Below are 18050 nucleotides of genomic sequence, written 5' to 3'. Positions count from 1 at the left end.
CCCAATATTACATCAAGCTGTTTTGTAATAGCATCAGATTAGTGGGTGTATCTAGTAATCATCATCTTCAGACAGAAGATTCTGCACTAAAATGTTTAGTATTTATTTTTAGACAATAGGATTAAAATTTAAATTAAATAACGTAAAACTGTAGTGCATACAAAATAGCACTTTGGAGTGATAATTTTATTAGTATTCCTTTACATTAAAACTAAGTAAATGTTCATTTTCTTTTAAGATCACATATTGTGAAATACCTGCAGTTTGTTGGAGTCATTATTTTTACAGATTTTACTTCTTACTCTTTTAAAGTGTATTTAAGCTTTAGGGAAAGCATTTCTGAGCAGAAGACATTACTTAGATATGACAATTTTAGTTTTATCTACATCTGTCCATTTAGAAAGATACATATAGATGCCTATGACATAGCTATGATACACAGAGATGTAACAAAATAAGAGAGAATCAGGCCTGACACATTTAGTTTTAAATACCTGCATTTCACATTTGTTGAGATTAACACTTCTTCGCTTTTCAACATTTTCAGCAGCTTGGCTATTAAGTCTTTTTCTACCTCCTTTTGGTTTTTGCTGTGAATTTTGTTGTGTGCCCTGTGATTAAAAAAATAAAGGGTATATTATGATCTATGGTTCTTTGAAAAGCAGTGTATTTAGTCACAGCCAAATGTGGGAAATGCCAGAGTTCAACATGAAGCAACTAAATCAGAATTTGCAGTGGAAGAGACATTTTCTTGTGCTATCCCTTTTGTGTTGCTAGATATCAGAGACCGCATTCATTACAGAATGTTACTTGCCTCCAGAATTCACAATAAAATTCTCAGAGCAATGCAGTTTACCATGGCCTGGCAGGTAGCAGGCTCAGGGAAGAGTTTTCAGAGTGGGCTCTGTTATAGCACGTTCTTACCAGAGCACCCTCTGCAGCACAACCACCTCTCAGCCTTAGTTTCCCAGCTGCTCTTCCATTGCTCCACCCACCTCCAACACCTTTCTGGGTTGCAGAACTTAGCCCTCCAGCTAGGTCGCTTATAGATCTATACCTGCTGGGCACTCAAAGTCCAAAACAAGTACAAAATAAACTCTTCCCTTTCTTCCGGAAGATCCACAAGTCCTCCCTAGCCCCTGGCCCTAGCCAGCCTTCTCTCTGACAGTGAGAGCCCTACGTCAGCTCTCTCTCTCTGCCTGCTCCTTCCAAGCCTCTCCCTGGAAACCTGCCTCCAGCTCCAGGTGGTTCAGTTTAGGCTAACTGGGCCTTCAGCAGCCCATTAACCCCTTCCTTCCATGCCTGGAGGCTTGTGTGCCCCATTGTAAACTTCTTTATGTAATGATGAGTAGCTCAATTTAAAACCATGAGTGCCTAGACATATCTCCAAATAACATATCTGGCCACTCAAATTGGTATTTAAGACTACTGGATGGGTATTTATGTTCCCTAGCATAGATTATAGCAACCAAGTGTGGGATTTGGACACCTTATTAACATGTCCACGTTTAAAAACTGGGGCCTACAGTCATTCAGAACAGCTGCACATGCATGAAGATATCCCGTAGAGTGGAAAGGATACCATCTGTACAATGAACGTAATGGTAGCCAATCACCTTCTTTAACAGTATAAATTAAGTGCATACAGTGACAAGCACCAGAGCAATAAGAAGATAGTCCTGTACAATGAGTAAAAATAGCAGCATTTACATCAAAGGCAATCTGGAGGAGTAGAAAAGACTGAGTAAAAACAAACTTTGTCGGCATAAGTGCCCAGGTCCTCTGCATGGGGTGAATTTCACCCCCAGAATGTAGTCCAGAAAGAACTCAGTTTCTTTCTCTCTTGGATTGCAACAAAGGATTGATGATGTCTAAATGCAAATGCTCATTTTGGATGTTGCTGTCATTATGGCTACCGTGTTCCACATTTGAAACTCCTAAAACTCTTCTGCCAAAGCTCAATGAATATTTGGGATACATCCCATGGCTTAAGCAACAATACTTAGAACCAGCAGCAGTAGTAAGCAATATATCTACGCCTTTAAATGGGCATTAGTACAACATTTACTCTGCCACATGATAATTTTGTGAATAAATTTATGCCCCCCACCCCACACACACAAAGCAAAGAGATTACCTGTTCACACTCTTCCTCATCATCAGCATCTATCTGTTCTGTAGCACATGGGTGGAGATTTTCATCTTGATCACTGCTGTAGGCTGGTTCAATGGACCCTTGAAATTCATTGACAAGCCCACTGAGATTCAATGAACCTTTTTTCCTAGAACTGAGCAGGGCTTCACTTGATCCCAGTTTGGCAGCCTGAGAAAGTAGGGCTCCTTCAATACTGCTCCGCTAAAAAAAAAAAATGTAAGTATCCCCTTTATGTTTATATTTTAACATGCCATGATCAACATTTATTTATGCTTCACAATAAAAATCACAAACAAAGCCCCAAAATACAACATAAGTTTTTGCTGCATTCATCTGTACCTAAGGGAAACATAAAAGAAAAGGACTTGAATTGATCACTAAGCTTTCCACCTGTGATATATAGGGATCATATGATATACTCTGTAAAAGGACTGTGAAAAATGGCATAATGGTGTTTGATGCTACTGTGTCTCAATGATGCCAGATAAAATGTGCTCCATTTGCATGTAAAAACATTTTTTCCCCTAAGTGTCAGACCTGCTAACTTAGCCTAAGATCTGAAACTCAAGACAAGTCTTTCCTGCTTCAATTAGAATGTCATTAACAATTCTTATTGCAAATGGACAATGGCTTATTGAGCGTACTCCTCCATATTGACTCAGCATGGCTAACAGGAGTAATGTGTATTACAAGCTTATTTTTGGCAGAAATGTAACATGTGACTTGAAATGTATACAAGTAGCAGAACTGCCAAAAAAAGATGCCATCTTTGCATAGCACTTTAGTTATCCTAACTGCATTTTTAAAAGTATATTTACATTATAGATTTATTGCACTGTATCATAAAATCTAGGCACGCAGACATGTATCAAGTTCTATTCATTAGGTATCGCTGAAATAAAATTTGTACTTCTTTATAATGTAATTGGAGAGTCTCTGAAATGTATTTTTCTTGTATCCTATTTAAAACCAATAAAGCACAATACATTCTGAAAGTTTTATAGTTATTAAGTATTCTGGATTCAAACAACCCCATGTACTATTTCAATCTACTGAGATATGGAATACAAAAAGGACTTACCTTGTGCATCTCTGGACTTATTTCTGAAAATATATACAAAAATATGTACAGCATGATAAATAATCACAGAGGTGTCAGTTTGTGCCACTTTATTAATGTTACATTAATATTTCAACTCTGAATCCTGTTTTCTAAGATTTAGAATTAAATTTTTTTAGTGCTAAAGCCTTACTTTCCCCACAAATAGAATTAAATAAATAATAATTACAGTTAAAAATATTAATTTTATTGTTGCCCCTTTTTGACCTGAATGGCTGTCCAAGCCTGGGGTCTTCCAGCTGGAAACAGAAACTGATGGAGTCTGGTATGTCCTTTGATGCTATCTTTATTTGCAAGGAATGTACAAAGTCCTAATTCTCCAAATGCAGGAGGAACCAACAGCAGCTAGACCCCTAAGTATCTTCAGCCAACAGCGAACCCAAAGCGCTCTAGCTTCCCCCCCGTCATACACCATGCTCAGAGGCTACTGCTTGGCCTTCTTGCTTTTTGCTGTGGCCTCTCTCTCTGTTCTGTGTATTCTCATTATCTGTGTTCTGCCTCCAACCCCCCCACCTCTAACACAAATCAACACTCAACAAAATTCCTCTGCCCATTCAGTCCAGAAACTCCTGGGCATGTTCACAAACCATTTTGTCTTAGGCTGGGGGTGGGGGTGGGGGGGAGGAGAGGGGGCAGCGCTTGTGATTAATTTATCCTGACAATGATGTTTATTGAAAGGTGTGTTCACACCCTGTCTCCAAGAGGTTTGTGTTACCAGTCTCTCTCGGCATAACATTATGATGAATCCCAATTAAGTTCCTGATCCTGTAAACACATGAATAACTGTATGTATGTGGGACTATTTACTTGCTTCAGTGTTTGCAGGATCAGGCCTAAACATGGAAATTCAAAGATAAGGATAATACACTAACTCATTTTGCTTTCTCTGCATTGCAATTTTCTCAAGGCTGAGGTTGCATACTATGGACAAGATAGGCAGCTGATGTAAATCAGTGCAACTCCATTACCTTTAACTACATCTGTCTACAAAAGCTGAGGGTCCAGCTCTACAAGTGCTGTAAACTAAGCACAATGGGAAGAGTCATGAAGAAGATGATAGCACATCTTTGAATTCCATTATGTTAGTTTACCTAATTTATGGTATATACTGCTTAGCGTGTTGATTTTTTACTGTTAATAGCATATACTATTGGATACAATATAACTTACCACTTGGCTTCATAACTTTATGGACTCTGGATGAAGGTTCTGAAAGGATACACATAGTTAACCCTACAGTGTTCCAAAGAAAGTTACTGGTATCTTGGCCAACATTTTAAAAAATGCATGCCAAAATTTAAGCTCCTGAGTCCATACATAGGGACCTTGGGTTGGATAATGGGACTTGTGCTCCTAAATCACGCAGGTGATTTTGAAAATCCTGTCCCTTAGGAACTAGCATGGTTTGCATAAGTACTGAGCACACAACTGAAGTCAATGTATGAGTTTGAAATCAGTGGGAGTTGCTTAGCATTTCTGAAAATGAAGCCACTTGTTTAGGTGCCTAAATTTGTACTTAGGAGCCTAATTTGAGGCCTCCACTTTTGAAAATCTTGGTCTAAATTGCTGGAGTTTTATTGCTCTATTAGAAACATTTGGTGAGATTTGTAGTTTAGTGTACGTTGAAAGTATAAGTATTGAGTGTTCCAAACAGGACCATTCAGTTACTATTTCACATTGTCAATGTAATCTTATACCTTGGAAACATTATATAGAAGATTCTGCTTGAAAAACAACTGAAAATCTTTATTGACTTGATTGTTTCTCAGTGGTAATTGTTGCTTTATGTTAAGTCACTATATCAATATTCCTGCAAACTATACTTAAATGACTTGGTATAAACTGAATATTACATTTCTCTGATCTACTTGATCACTGTCTCTTAATATTTAATTAAGTAGTTGAAGATAGACATAATAAAAAGTTAGGATGCAAAACTGGTCAAACTATGTAAACATTTTAACTGCAGCAAGAAAAACAATAAATAACCAGGAAAGGTCATTAAAGATGAAAAAAGACCAACAGTACCATTTATCAAATCTCTAGCCTTCAGAAGGCTGATAGGATTCTGATTTTAAAACAACAGGCTAAATGTAATTAAGGTAAAAACAGGTTCCAAGGTATTAATTATTCACCTTTTTAAAAAATAAGCATGTCAGCATTACATAAAGTACTTGGCTTTCTGATATATGCATAAATAAATAAATACACACCCACAAACATCCATTGTTTTTTAAAGTGTGCAGTTTGGATTTTATGGTAACGTAATAAAATCAAATGGCACATATACCATAAGACTATCAAAACAACCTGTTAAAAGATACCCATATTTTTTCTCTACCCAATCCATGAGTGTTTTACTATGGCTTTAAAATCTCACTTTGCCATGACACTTGGCAATATACATCCTAGATGTGGAAATATGCAGCTTCATTTGAAACCCACTGTCACCTCACGAAAAAATTTAGCTGTAAGTAATGTATGTGTGTGTGTGTGTGTGTGTGTGTGTCTCTCTCTCTTTCTCTCTCTCTCACACCCCCCCCCCCTCAAGAGAGGCATCTATCACTTTCAAATATACTTGGCACTGAAAAGACTCAAGTTCAGTTGTTTTTTTGAAATTTTAGTTTAGTTTAATTTTCGGCACATTCCTACTTTTCTTCTATGTTCAGTAGATAGAAATAATATTTTGTCTTTCTATAGTACCTTCTAAGAATCTCAAGTTACCCCTCAAACATTAACTAACTTTTACAATACCTGTGTGAAGTGAGCAGTATTAAATCCCACTGTATAAACTGTATGAGATTAAGTGACAAGCTTAAGGTTACTATGGTACAGTCAGGAATGGAACCCAGGTCTTCTGGTTCCCAGTCGTGTGTCTTATAAACCACAGAGCTTTCTCCTCATCATTCTCCAAAAACCTCTTAAACTAGGCTAGTAGCTTGTGAGGAAAGACGAAAAAAACCAAAAATCCACACACACTTTATTATGTGTTTGAGTGTATGTGTTTTGAGTTTGAAGGAGCAAAACTGATAACTAGAACAAACTGGAAATTTTCCAGTGGACCATTTTTCTGCCAGAAAATCCCATTTGTACCAGTGGGAATGTCCAATTACTACAGAAACAAGGCAGGTTTTCCCATGAAAACCTGCCTGCCAACCAGGTTTTGAAACCTGCCAGCTTGCCTGCCCAGCTCCACAGGAACCTGGGTTCCCAGCTCCTCAACAGCCAGCCAGCCAGCCTCCTGGTTCCTCCTCAGTAGCCTGCCCCCTGCTGTTGTTAGCCCAGGAACAGCGCTGCTGGACAGGGATCTGGAACAGTATTTTTCCATCACGGAATATTCCCTTTTGCCAGAAATTCTGAGATTTGAGGTTTTGTTCTGATTCAGAATCAAACAAAATCTCCAACACTCAGAATTTCTGATGGGATGGATGGTGCTTTCTGGCCGGCTCTACTGATAATTTTATTTCAATAGGGATAATTATAGATTAGGAGTTACCTACTGATTGCAAACAAACATGACAATCTGTAGGAGGCAATACATTTCAGTTTTAAAACAGCAATCAATCAGTGGAGGGCATTTTCTTTTCACATAATGCCTCTTACAGTAACTCAATCTTTGCCTCCTTCCATGCTATGTATAATTTGAAAACATTTAAATACATTTTCCTTTAGCTTTCTTTGACAGTACACATTTTAATCACCTGACTTCCTTCTCACCCTCCGTGGGGTAAGACCTTCTTTAGAATTATATGATGCTTTCATTTCTCCCTCTGGAGTATAGTGGAATCCTGGATGATCTATAAAATAATCAGAGGCATCAATAAACGTTAAGTATTATTTGATGTGTCACATCAGCACTTCTGGGAAGGGTTTACCTTCATTTTGTGTCTTACATTGTGGAACATACTTTGTCAGAGCTGCACAAATAACTGATAATGGTAGCTGTAGTGTTACCAATTAGCTACTGAAAAAACATTACATATTTAATACTACTTTACCAATGGATTGCTAACACAACAATATTGTTGCACAATTACTATGTCTAACTTAATCTGGATGTGTGTACTGCAGTCACAGTCAGTGCCCTCCTGTCCCATTTCCCACAAAAAATATGAGTTTGATCTGCTCCAAGGTTTCCTGGGCATTTAGCTATATTGTGTTTAAATCTATAATTGGAGTGAATTTTACTAACTTCCAGAGATTTCTAATAACATAGGGGACAGGAAGAGCTGGTCAGACCATATCATTAGTAAAAGCAGAAAGCAAGAGAGATAAAAAAAGACAGGGTACAGAGGGGATTGGGTTCATCTTCGAACGTTAGCAACATCTTAGGCTAACATTACCTAACTCTGGCGTGGGATGGACACACATGCACACACATCCCTCAAAAATATTCATGGGAGAGAACTCTGGAGGAAAGGGAAACTCTGTCAGGGTCCCATTATGGGGTTTTCTTGAGGTGGTTCTTTGGGTGCAATTGCCTCCTGTTGAATACCCTACAATTCTACCCTCATATCCTTCTAGTCTGCAAGAGAGCAAGGCCATCCATGAGGAAGCCTCATACCTCCCTGGTGGCTCTGTCTGGATTCCAGACTGCTATATTACCAGAGAATCCCTAGTAGCAGCTCCCCCATGATGCCTGCTTTCATAGGTTTGCCAGCGTGCAGAAGAGACAGAAGTATGAAAGCCTCAAATGGCATTTAACTTATTCTCAGCTTTTCCATGGGTCCTGGCCAGGAGGAGATAACATTGCTAAAGCAGCTGACCAACCACACCCTGTCTCTGTTCAGAATAAGAAAGAGCCAGATGGAGTGGTCCATCGGAGGGCTGATCTAACCGTCCCGTTTACTATCAGCCACATCCTGTTGGTTGCTGAGTGGCCTCAACTCCCACTAATCTGCACAGGATCAAGCCTTATTTTAAGGAACATACACACAGGTTTCTTGTATTTTAGATGAAATCTAAAGAATATGCAGCTAAAGATGAATGGTTGAAAAAATTATAGTGAAAGAAAAAAACTTACGTATGGCATCCATTTCTAGAATTGCCTGCTTGGCCTGAAAGATATAAATTGTGCAAAACCAGGTCACACAATACAAATATGCTAAATAATGTCACATGACACATACAGGAGCTCAACAATTAAAATGTATTTCTACTCAATAAACATTATAAGCAATTTTCTTTGGTCACTTTATATACAGTTTAGATCAGGGATTCTCAAACTAGGGGTCATGACCCCTCAGGGAGTTGCAAGTATTATGTGTGGGGGGGGGTTCCAAACGGTCAGCCTTCACCCCCCAAACCCCACTTTGCCTCCAGAATTTATAATATAAACATATAACATTTGTTTATATGTAACATATTTGTTACATATAAACAAATGTGTTTCTAATTTATAAGGGTGGTGGGGGGGTGTCACACTCAAAGGCTTGCTGTGTGAAAGGGGTCACCAATACAAAAGTTTGAGAACCTCTGGTGTGGATGGTTCCACACACTACACATTATACTGGACTGGCATTTTACTCTTCCAAGTTTAGTAAAATAAATTTTCCAGGTAGCAAGTAACAACTGCTGCTGTTCACTGTACAGGTTCCACCACAATTTCCCTTACCACCCACCATTCCAGCACTGCCAAGGGAGCAGTGAATGGCTACACTGTATTAGCTGGGTATCTTTCTAGTGTGAGGAAATACCAGCAGGTGTGAAGCTGGCATACCTGATTATATTAGCCCCTCTAGTGAGTATTTTGAGAACACGTAGCCCTTTGGCTAGATTTGGCTTGGCAGACAGACCCTTATGGGATTGTTGTCAGCTGGTGGAATTTAGAGCAGCCCAAAGGCTGCTCCAACCTCTGCTGGGACCAGCACACAACTGACATCAGAATCAGGGAGCTGTACTAATTCTCTAACAGCTCCTCCCACTACCTACCGCATCTGCTGTGTTCAGAATCTTAAACATAATTTGGGGATTCTAAATATATGTCCATTTGAATGTGAATGCTTTCTGGAATCTTGAGAGTTATAACAAAAAAAAAATCCAAAAAAATTAAATTGGAAAACTACTCATTTGTTAAGAGGAGAAAATTTATTGTGTGCCATGAAAAACAAGTATCAACATTGCTCCCGCTAAGCAATTTCTAACCAGATTTATTTTTTAAATTTCTAACCAGATTTATTTTTTAAATTATTTTTTGGATGTCATCTGCCCTAGAGACAAGTACCACCACCAAAAATTAATATTTTATTACTGTTTAAATAGCAAAGTCAATATCCCAAGACTTTTCCTGTGTTAACATGTTTCTAAAGCAAAAAATATCATTGGACATATAAGCCAAAAAAATAAGAATACATAAATAAATAGCTTAGAGTGTTTGCATTGATAAGGATGCAGTTCAGTTATTTTCCACTGGGTGTCATGAATTGACTACCACTAATATGTGAAAAGATACGGGGGAGGGAAGGTGGAGGGGAATCAGCAGGTGTGAGTAGACACTAGATATTTATTTTATTTGAAAAAAGAAAATGAGTACTTGTGGCACCTTAGAGACTAACAAATTTATTTGAGCATAAGCTTTTGTGAGCTACAGCTCACTTCATCGGATGCATTCAGTGGAAAATACAGTGGGGAGATTTATATACAAAGAGAACATGAAACAATGGGTGCTACCATACACACTGTAGGGAGAGTAATCAGGTAAGGTGAGCTATTACCAGCAGGAGAGCCGGGGGCGGGGGAACCTTTTGTAGTGATAATCAAGGTGGGCCATTTCCAGCAGTTGACAAGAACATCTGAGGAACAGTGGGGGGAGGGAGGGTAGCGGGAAGGGGGGGGAATAAACATGGGGAAATAGGCTTGAATAGAGACTGGGAGTGGATGGGTCCTTATACAAAGTAAAACTAAGTTAATTATATCCAGTTTGCAAATTAATTCCAATTCAGCAGTCTCTCATTGGAGTCTGTTTTTGAAGTTTTTTTGTTGAAGAATTGCCACTTTTAGGTCCGTAATCAAGTGACCAAAGAGACTGAAGTGTTCTCCAACTGGTTTTTGAATGTTATAATTCTTGACATCTGATTTGTGTCCATTTATTCTTTTACGTAGAGACTGTCCAGTTTGGCCAATGTACATGGCAGAGGGGCATTGCTGGCACATGATGGCATATAGCACATTGGTAGATGTGCAGGTGAACGAGCCTCTGATAGTGTGGCTGATGCGATTAGGCCCTATGATGGTGTCCCCTGAATAGATATGTGGACACAGTTGGCAACAGGCTTTGTTGCAAGGATAGGTTCCTGGGTTAGTGGTTCTGTTGTGTGGTGTGTGGTTGCTGGTGAGTATTTGCTTCAGATTGGGGGGCTGTCTGTAAGCAAGGACTGGCCTGTCTCCCAAGATCTGTGAGAGTGATGGGTTGTCTTTCAAGATAGGTTTTAGATCCTTGACGATGCGTTGGAGAGGTTTTAGTTGGGGGCTGAAGGTGATGGCTAGTGGAGTTCTGCTATTTTCTTTGTTGGGCCTGTCCTGTAGTAGGTGACTTCTGGGTACTCTTCTGGCTCTGTCCATCTGTTTCTTCACTTCAGCAGGTGGGTACTGTAGTTGTAAGAATGCTTGATAGAGATCTTGTAGGTGTTTGTCTCTGTCTGAGGGGTTGGAGCAAATGCGGTTGTATCGTAGAGCTTGGCTGTAGACAATGGATTGTGTGATCTGGATGAAAGCTGGAGGCATGTAGGTAGGCATAGCAGTCAGTAGGTTTCTGGTATAGGGTGGTGTTTATGTGACCATCGCTTATTAGCACCGTAGTGTCCAGGAAGTGGATCTCTTGTGTGGACTGGTCCAGGCTGAGGTTGATGGTGGAATGGAAATTATTGAAATCATGGTAGAATTCCTCAAGGCCTTCTTTTCCATGGGTCCAGATGATGAAGATGTCATCAATATAGCGCGAGTAGGGGCATTAGGGGACGAGAGCTGAGGAAGCGTTGTTCTAACTCAGCCATAAAAACGTTGGCATACTGTGGGGCCATGCAGGTACCCATAGCAGTGCCGCTGATTTAAAGGTATACATTGTCCCCAAATGTGAAACAGTTATGGGTGAGGACAAAGTCACAAAGTTCAGCCACCAGGTTTGCCGTGACATTGTCGGGGATACTGTTCCTGATGGCTTGTAGTCTATCTTTGTGTGGAATGTTGGTGTAGAGGGCTTCTACATCCATAGTGGCCAGGATGGTGTTTTCAGGAAGATCACCGATGGATTGTAGTTTCCTCAGGAAGTCAGTGGTGTCCCGAAGATAGCTAGGAGTGCTGGTAGCATAGGGCCTGAGGAGGGAGTCTACATAGCCAGACAATCCATAAGTGTAAATTATTTCTCAGGGCTTCAAAGGGATAACTTTAAGATTACTCTTTGTGATACAAGCAACATGTTGTATTTGGGCAGGAGACTTGGGTAGAAAATGTTTTTAAAAATTCTATTAAGGACTAAATAGAGTTTAAGATTAATAAGTAGCTTGGTATAAATGTATCTTATAGTGTGTGTTCAGTTTTCTATTATAATGTTCATTATATTACAAATATGGGACCATATCCTTCCATCAGTTTTTATGCAAAACTGATATTGACTCCAGTGGGTGTTCTACATACAATGACAAGATCAAGCCCATAGCTTTTTTCTAAAGCCTTGTCATCAGCTGGGTATAGGCAATTCCAGAAATACATTGCTTGAGCTTTACCAAGGTCACTGCACCAATGCAAACCCCCAGAGCAGAAGTACTACACTAGCATAAAAAGTGACTTACATCAGTCCAGTTTACCCCAGTTTTAAACCAAGCTAAATTACACTGATGCAAGTCACTTTTTACACTGGTGCTATGTATCTACACTACAGGTTTACTCTGGTGCAGCTACCCTGGTATAACTACAGGTGCAAAAGGACAAATCCCAGGGTAGACAAAGAGTATGACAAACCGATGAGATTCTAGGTTTCGTGTGCAACTCCAGTAGATGTTTTTGCTGGAGCTTTTCCCTTTCAGCTTTATGAATCGTCTGAAGATGTAAAAAAAATAAAATAAAAAAAAACCAAAAAACATATTACCTGAATTCCATTTCATTCACATAGAGAGGACTTTCGATATCAAAAGCTGCTTCCAAATTGTCTTGTGACTGTCTGCTAATACAAGTGCCTTAAATAATACAAATATTATTATTAATACAAAGATTAGAGAGTTAGTTTATTTACCTTAGCAGGAATTTTAGCAGGGTGATTTTCTAGAATTAATCTCTTCAAGTGAAGAATCCAAAGGCGTTTATCTTGTTGTGATTTAGCCTGTTGTAAAATCATGAGACAGTCAAATTACTCATTACTGTAGCCACTCAGGGATTGGAGACTATAAATACAGGGGTGTACATGAGTACTTAAGGGCAGAATTTGGCCCCGTTACCACAAATATTAGGGGAGATGGGCTTTAAATACAGCAAATTGGGTGAATGTTTTATTTGACATCATGTATAACAACATGTAAGGTTATGTTCAGAGCAGGGAGGTTTCTGTCATACCTGCACTGTGTGCTGCATCTTGGGGTTTTTGTAGTGGAAGACACTAAAGCTAAGTGGTTCCTTTGGTATTACTTCAACAAGCATGAGATTGCCACACTGTATAGAGAGAAGAGATAGTGAATCACAGAGGAAAGTATAAAGAAAGCTGGAAATTGGTTCAATCAGCACATTAAAATGTGCTCCATGACATACCAATATATGAGCTTTGTATGTAAACATTTCTTCTCTCTTCTTTGTAATAAGCAGCAGTTTGTCAAAGAGGAACAAAGTGCGCTCATTTTTGGCTCGTTGAATGCGGAATGTTCCTTCTAAAACCAGCTCCCCATAGCTAGTGAGATCTGGCCCTTTCCAGTTAGTGAGTAAACTTTGTATCTCCTGAAACAGAGAAAACAATGCACCTTCTGAACAGTATTTTATTAAATGAGTTTTACATTCAAAGTACGATCTACTGAGGACATTAGGACATGTTCTATTTCAACTAGAGCTGAGTGAAATTTTTTGACAAAACACTTTTCTGTGAAAAATGAAAATGTACTGACACCAAAACATTTAGCAAATTCATGTTGACTTTGCTTAATTATTTTGGTAAAAAAACTAAGAAAATTCTGAAACTTTTATTTTCAAAATGAAATAGTTTGAATTTTCAGTTCAAAGCAATTTTTAATTTCAAAATTATCTTTAATTTTAATAAAAAAAAATTTAAATTGTCAAAATTGAAATGAAATGGTTCAATTTTAACATAACAATGCATTTTGTTCAATCCAAAACTTACTTTATTTTATTTTTCTGTTCAATGAAAATTCATTTTCAGTTCAATCCAAAACAATTTTTGCCCCAATTTTTCAGAATTACCAGCAAACTGAAAAATCTGTTATTAGCTCAGTTCTATTGACAACCTATGTTTAACAATGTAAAATCCCCACGTGACGGCTGTTTAAGGGCCTATGTGAAAAGAAAAGGAGTACTTGTGGCACCTTAGAGACTAACCAATTTATTTGAGCATGAGCTTTCGTGAGCTACAGCTCACTTCATCGGATGCATACCGTGGAAACTGCAGCAGACTTTATATACACACAGAGAATATGAAACAATACCTCCTCCCACCCCACTGTCCTGCTGGTAATAGCTTATCTAAAGTGATCATCAGGTATGGCCCAACCTGATGATCACTTTAGATAAGCTATTACCAGCAGGACAGTGGGGTGGGAGGAGGTATTGTTTCATATTCTGTGTGTGTATATAAAGTCTGCTGCAGTTTCCACGGTATGCATCCGATGAAGTGAGCTGTAGCTCACGAAAGCTCATGCTCAAATAAATTGGTTAGTCTCTAAGGTGCCACAAGTACTCCTTTTCTTTTTGCGAATACAGACTAACACGGCTGTTACTCTGAAACCTGTCATTATGTGAAAAGAGTTAAGCGTCTTCATGGTGGATGATAGGTGTCCACGTTACAAAAACTACCATCACAATTAGTTGAATGGGCACCCTGGTTGCCATTCACAGCAGAGATGACAAGGACTGAAGTGCACGGAGATTGAATTTTGGCAATGTTGCTACCTTGCAGTACCATTACCTGTCCTGTGAAGAACTATAAAACTTCATTTGCTAGGACTGTTAATCTAGCACTTCTCACCAGCACTAAAAATCACTAACTCTTTTTAGTTGCCCAATTTTGGTCCAATTTTTCTTAATATTCTTTCTCCATGTGATTCTTGTTATTGGTGATTGGCCTAGCAGGGGTTAGATGTAGGCAACCTGGAGAATAAAAAAATAATTTACAAATATGGACTCCAGCTTGCGCTGCTCCCCAACCCAGTCTGAAATGGTCCAGATTTGGTGATCTTCTGGGAAGGCTGCAAAAGACATCTGTTTGACTGGGTTTGGGGAGAAAGCTGAGGGCATGCTTTCTAGATGATAGAAGGGGAGATGACTGGCTGAGTTTCTATTGAATTGATCATTCAACGTGGCCGAGATATATTTGTGTTGCTAATGGTACGTTCGGGTGACAACATAGTTATTATTTAAATAAAAATAATTAATACATACAAATAAACATAGGTTAGCACAGTGATAGCCTTAAGAAAATGAAGCTCTACACTATTGCGCTCTTCTTTCCTTGTTTCTTCTAGTTCCTTGTTCTCCAACTCCATTGGCATAACTTCTATAAGCATGACATCTAACATGTCAGGTGCTAGTAACCCAGGATTAGACCCCACCAACACTAAGACATTTTCAAAAAAATTTCCAACCAAAGCTAGCACTGCTTTAACTCTGGTGGTGATAGCAATGTGGGGGAAAATGTCCCTATTACAGATATGACCCTATAGAATTATATTTCTAAGATAGCACGATTCTGTGGCCTGTGTTGTGCAGGAGGTCAGACTAGATGATCATAACGGTCCCTTCTGACCTTAATATCTATGAATCTATGAGCTTCTTTCAAATAGCACAGTGATTGCTGTACATCTGACAATACATTGAAGCAACATTTCTGGAATATACACAAGACTGTGATTAAAAAACACAATGAATGGAAAAGTTCCAATTTTATCACTTCTCTTTTGTAACTTGTACATCAGTTAAAGTGTACCCCAGAGATCAATTTATCCACTTTGGAAGAGAATTCATGCAGAAATGCAGCCATAGTAGCTGCAGAATTACAGACACTTCGTTACATGATAGTACATAGAAGAGACATCAGTACCCATGTAGAACACAGAAATTACGGTTAGAATGACAAACTGAGACGAAAGGTTTTCTCCACTCCACATTTACCAGCTCAGACTGTAAATTATTAAACTAAGTTTTCAACAGCATCTAACCAACTTTATTGCCAAGTATTTCAGATATCAATATCCATATGTATGTCAGTGACTTAGGAAAGGTTACATGGACTCAGGGAAGACATTTTAAAATGAATGATCTTTTCTTCATTTATTTATATTCCCCAATTAACATACAAATATGGGATTTAGTGAACGCCATCTCTGCTCAGAAATACAAGAAACAAAGAATAACTTATAGATCACTTGAATGGGAGATGTCTCCTTCCCCATACCCCTGCTGGTTTCCTTAATACAATAGAAAGTGTATGCGACCCTTTGTGAGAAGGTCTGGAATCAGTGTAACTTTGAGAGGGAATGATGGTTCTTCAAACAAAGTCTGCACAAGAAAATCTACTATAAACTACGGTGACTACCTAGGGTCACTCCCTTTTCAATAAATGCTTCATTGCAGAGTAGCTGGATTTTTTTTTTATAAGGCATATTGCTGGCTCTGACCACTTCTCTGTATATTTTACACAGCAACTCATAGGCAGATACAGCCACACTTCAATAGCTAAGAGGAAGAGACAAAATAAGCAGTAAGATGAGAAATGTCTCAAACCAAACAAAATTAAAAAGGACAAAAGTCTGAAATAGGGAACTACAGGAGTTCTCAACAAAAATATGCCCTGAGGTTAAATAGTAGTGGTGTACAATGGAAGTGTCAGGACGACAGAAAAGTTATCTGTAATTCTGCAAACAAATATTTCACAGGATGCTGCATGTAAGAGATAGTTCATTCTGAGGTTCTTCTGTAGCACCTATGACCAACATTTCTGAGTTCCAACAGACACACTCACAATATTCAACTGGAGTCTAGATATAGAAAATACAGGAACAAATTAAAACAGAGTAATAGAAAATGCTGATGGCGTATGTATTAACAGCAAAAGCAAGTCACATAGACAAGAGAAAAAGTTGCCAATAGCCCATGAAATCTCTTTGTGAACTCACCTGTAGCCTGATAGCATGTTCATGTTTCCTCTTCATGTCATTAATATGCCATGCCACTCTCTGCATTGTATCTATGGCATCTAGCACCACATCATAACCCTCAGTGTCCTTATCCAGGTGGTTTTCTATTTCCTAATGAAGAAACCAATAAGGAGCCAGTTATTTTCAGCCTGACTTTTCAAATCAGATGTAAGGTTGACAAGGCCTTTATTGTCTTGGCATCAAAATCCCTGAATCCAGTATTGCTTCCTCTGATATTAGTGTGTTATTGTCACCAATTTGGGCTAGGCACAGTTGGCAAGGCAAAGCCTTACAGCCTGTAGTACCACTGCTGATGCAAATGCACACACTAGCAGAATGAGATTTGAGCCACCAACACAGTATGTGTTAATGTATACATACGTACACACACACACAAGTGATCATTCACCCCTATTTGGGCAGGACAGTCCCAAAATGTACATTTCAAGTCCCAGTCCTGGGCTGATTGACTCCGGAACAGCATTTGTCCCAGATTCCCTGAGCACTGCTCTGTGCCTGCCCAAGACTCAAGGTGGGAAAGTGTGTGTGGGGGGTGGCCACCAGTAGCGTTACCACCTTTGAAATGCAAAAAAAATGCTCCCCACCCACCCACCTGGTAAGCTCACCGCAACTCCAATCCCCAACCATAAGGCAACCCACTTCAACATCCACTTATAGTATCTAGAGAGAGAACACATATAGATAAGACTGATAACATTGTGATGTGCTTCCATAGGGGCGGGCAGACAGCTGCTGTTATTTTCAGCTGTTCTGATCTGCTATCACTTAAACTGTGGAAGTGGGAACTCTGCAGCGTCTTTAGCTGGAATTTAACATTAGATATTCCAGTGTAGTGTGCTAATAACGCAAATCTTTAGACTCACATAAAAAAACCTGGCAGATTAAATTATTTTTCTGGCAACTGGCAAATTCATAAAAAAAAAACAACCACCCAGGGTGGTCAAATACTGGGCCAGATGGTAACCCTTGGTGCCAGCCTCTTCCCGGTGGGGAGGCATGGGGGCAGGGGAAGAAGGGAGCCTCCCCCGTCACCATGGGGCCCTGCCCCCTACTCCTCCTCTTCCTCCCAAGGCCCTGCCCCTAGCTAGGCCAGAAGTCAGAACCAGGCAGTAGTAAGATCTGCCCAGGGAGCCCCAGACCCTCCACCTGCCCCAGGGGAAAGGGGGAGGAAGGAGGACACGGGCTGCTCTTGGACACCCCAGTCCCCCACCCAGGGCAAGTGGAGGGTCTGGGGCTCCCCTACGCGGTTCTTACCACAGCCTAGCTCCATCTCCATCTCCTGGCCTACGCAGGGGCAGGGCCTCAGGGTGAAGAGGAGGAGCAGGAGGCGAAGCCACAAGGAGGGGCAGGACTCCTGCAGGTGTCCCATTTTTGCATTTTGAAAAACCTTACCACCGATCCCCACACTGCC

At 39.6% G+C, this 18050-nt stretch overlaps 1 protein-coding gene across 1 annotated transcript in view; it reads right to left on the bottom strand.

Annotated features, from left to right (window-relative positions):
• Window positions 1-18050, bottom strand: part of PLEKHG1 (pleckstrin homology and RhoGEF domain containing G1) — an 80359-nt gene that overhangs the window by 6374 nt on the left and 55935 nt on the right. The window contains exons 6-15 of the mRNA XM_077811791.1: window positions 16598-16729; window positions 13011-13193; window positions 12819-12914; window positions 12502-12588; window positions 8299-8332; window positions 6977-7072; window positions 4446-4484; window positions 3237-3259; window positions 2138-2356; window positions 495-611 (exon numbers count right to left, since the gene is read on the bottom strand). Of these exons, the coding sequence (XP_077667917.1) occupies window positions 495-611; window positions 2138-2356; window positions 3237-3259; window positions 4446-4484; window positions 6977-7072; window positions 8299-8332; window positions 12502-12588; window positions 12819-12914; window positions 13011-13193; window positions 16598-16729 (1026 nt within the window). The remainder of the gene's footprint in view (window positions 1-494; window positions 612-2137; window positions 2357-3236; window positions 3260-4445; window positions 4485-6976; window positions 7073-8298; window positions 8333-12501; window positions 12589-12818; window positions 12915-13010; window positions 13194-16597; window positions 16730-18050) is intronic.

Source organism: Eretmochelys imbricata, chromosome 3 (genome assembly GCF_965152235.1).
Source record: "Eretmochelys imbricata isolate rEreImb1 chromosome 3, rEreImb1.hap1, whole genome shotgun sequence".
NCBI classification, from domain to species: Eukaryota; Metazoa; Chordata; order Testudines; family Cheloniidae; genus Eretmochelys; species Eretmochelys imbricata.
The sequence above is the reverse complement of the archived record's forward strand: the minus strand, read 5'-3'. Positions and strand labels throughout refer to the sequence as shown.